Source organism: Salmo salar, chromosome ssa20, assembly GCF_905237065.1.
Source record: "Salmo salar chromosome ssa20, Ssal_v3.1, whole genome shotgun sequence".
NCBI lineage: Eukaryota > Metazoa > Chordata > Actinopteri > Salmoniformes > Salmonidae > Salmo > Salmo salar.
The window spans coordinates 79887352-79889222 of record NC_059461.1 but is presented as its reverse complement, the minus strand read 5'-3'; the positions used below and the strand labels follow the sequence as shown (position 1 = coordinate 79889222).

The following is a 1871-nucleotide window of genomic DNA, read 5'->3' as shown; positions in this document are numbered from 1 at the left end:
CAGGATTGTTGATATGAAAACATTCAATGAGTAGTATATTAGAACAGGATGATGATACTTTATGTAAAAATCATGATTCTGTTTGAAGAGATTATCACGATTCAATATAATCAATCGTACCATTATTGTTTGTTTGCTGTGCATTGTTTTCTCATTGTTTTGAGTATATTTAATTCATGACCACTTTTTCTGATTTGAAAATTAAGAAACGTAAGAGAATGAGAATTGAGAATGTGCTTATAGCTTTTGGTGCTTAAATGTTGTAAGATTGATTTAGAACAGTTATTCAGTAAAGCAACAGTCATAATGGTGTAAGAAGTGCATGTTCATAAGTCTGGTTGAATGACACCTATTTTTTCCCTTGTAGCTGTTTGGACCTTCGAGGGACAGTGGAATATGTCCTTGGGAAATGTCTCTGGCAAAATAATACATCAATTTGTCATCGGTGGTTTTGACACAATTGACAGACCTCTGACAGTAGGGATTGTAATTCTGTGTACCTATCTCCTAGTCATGCTTGCTAATGTGGCAAACATATGTTTTATCCTTCATGATAAGCGTTTGCACAAGCCAATGTATCTTCTGATTTGCAACCTTGCTGTAGTTGATATGCTGTACAGCTCCAGTGCCAGTCCAACTATGATTGGTGTGCTGGTAGCTGGTGATAAAACCATAGCTTATGTGTCGTGCTTCATTCAGATGTTTGTTTTCCACCTGGGGGGCGTAATGGAGATGTTTGCTATCTCTGTCATGGCTTTTGATCGTTTGATTGCAATCTCTAGTCCACTGAGGTATCAAAGTATCCTCACCAATGTCCGTACTCTGGTTCTGACCGGTGCTCTGTGGGTGGTTGCCTGTGCTTTTGTGGCTGTTATGCCTGCCACTGTGTTGCCTCTCCCTTACTGCCACTCAACCCTCAAATACACCTTCTGTGATTATGCTGCGTTAGTGAGAGCCACTTGTGTCAATCCTAGCTACTATTTTAATATGATAACCATTATCACCTTCTTTCTCCTGTTTGGCACGTTCTGTTTTATTTGCCTGTCCTACATATGGATCATATTTACTATGGCTAAAATGTCCTCCAAGAACGACAAGAGGAAGATGTACAGTACTTGCTTCAGTCACTTGATAGTGGTAGTGTGTTATTACGTTCCTTTATTTGTACGTATAGTCTTGACCAGGCTAGGTGTGGTGCTGACCTTAGAAGAGCGTCATGGCTTGATGATTGGGGCTATTCTCGGGCCCTCTCTTGTAAATCCCTTTGTATACTGTTTTAGAACCAAAGAGATCAAAAACAAAATGTTGAAGATGTTTAACAAAGTTGCGCCCACTGAATAAAATTTTTAAAAAACGGTTTAATGAAGTCATCTCCTTGTTGTGTAGCCTACTGTATGAGTGAATGTGTAAAAACATGTCTGTTACCGTGCTCTATAGAAGCATGCTGGCCTATGTTTTAATTTCACCTTGATTATGTTCTCTATTGGCAAATAGCAGACATCAGGTATAAATCAATACAAATCAGGTGTCAAATCCCCTGTTAATATATTAAAATGTAAAAAAATATAGATATTATATATAGATAGGATGTGTTAGAGAAACAATACATAAAGTATTCCTACAAATCTGTGCACTAGAACAATATGGACCCTTGTCACGTCCTGACCAGTAAAAGGGGTTATTTGTCATTGAAGTTTTGGTCAGGGCGTGGCAGGGGGTGTTTGTTTTGTGTTTCGGTGTTTTTGGTTTAGGTTCTATGTTTTCTATTTCTATGTTGGGTTTTTGGTAGGACCTTCAATTAGAGACAGCTGGTTGTCGTTGCCTCTAATTGGAGGCCATATTTAGTTGAGGTTTGTTTCACTTGTGTTTTG

At 38.3% G+C, this 1871-nt stretch overlaps 1 protein-coding gene across 1 annotated transcript; it reads left to right on the top strand.

Moving 5' to 3' along the window:
* Positions 1-372: 372 nt before the first annotated feature.
* On the top strand, positions 373-1341 carry LOC106581390 (olfactory receptor 4D11-like). Its single transcript, XM_014163424.1, has one exon. It carries the CDS (start codon positions 397-399, stop codon positions 1339-1341), a length of 945 nt encoding a protein of 314 aa, XP_014018899.1. The 5' UTR covers positions 373-396.
* Positions 1342-1871: the final 530 nt, after the last annotated feature.

Excerpts from the sequence above, each read along its gene's own strand:
- LOC106581390 (XM_014163424.1), top strand. The coding sequence starts at position 397 with ATGTCCTTGGGAAATGTCTCTGGCAAAATAATACATCAATTTGTCATC.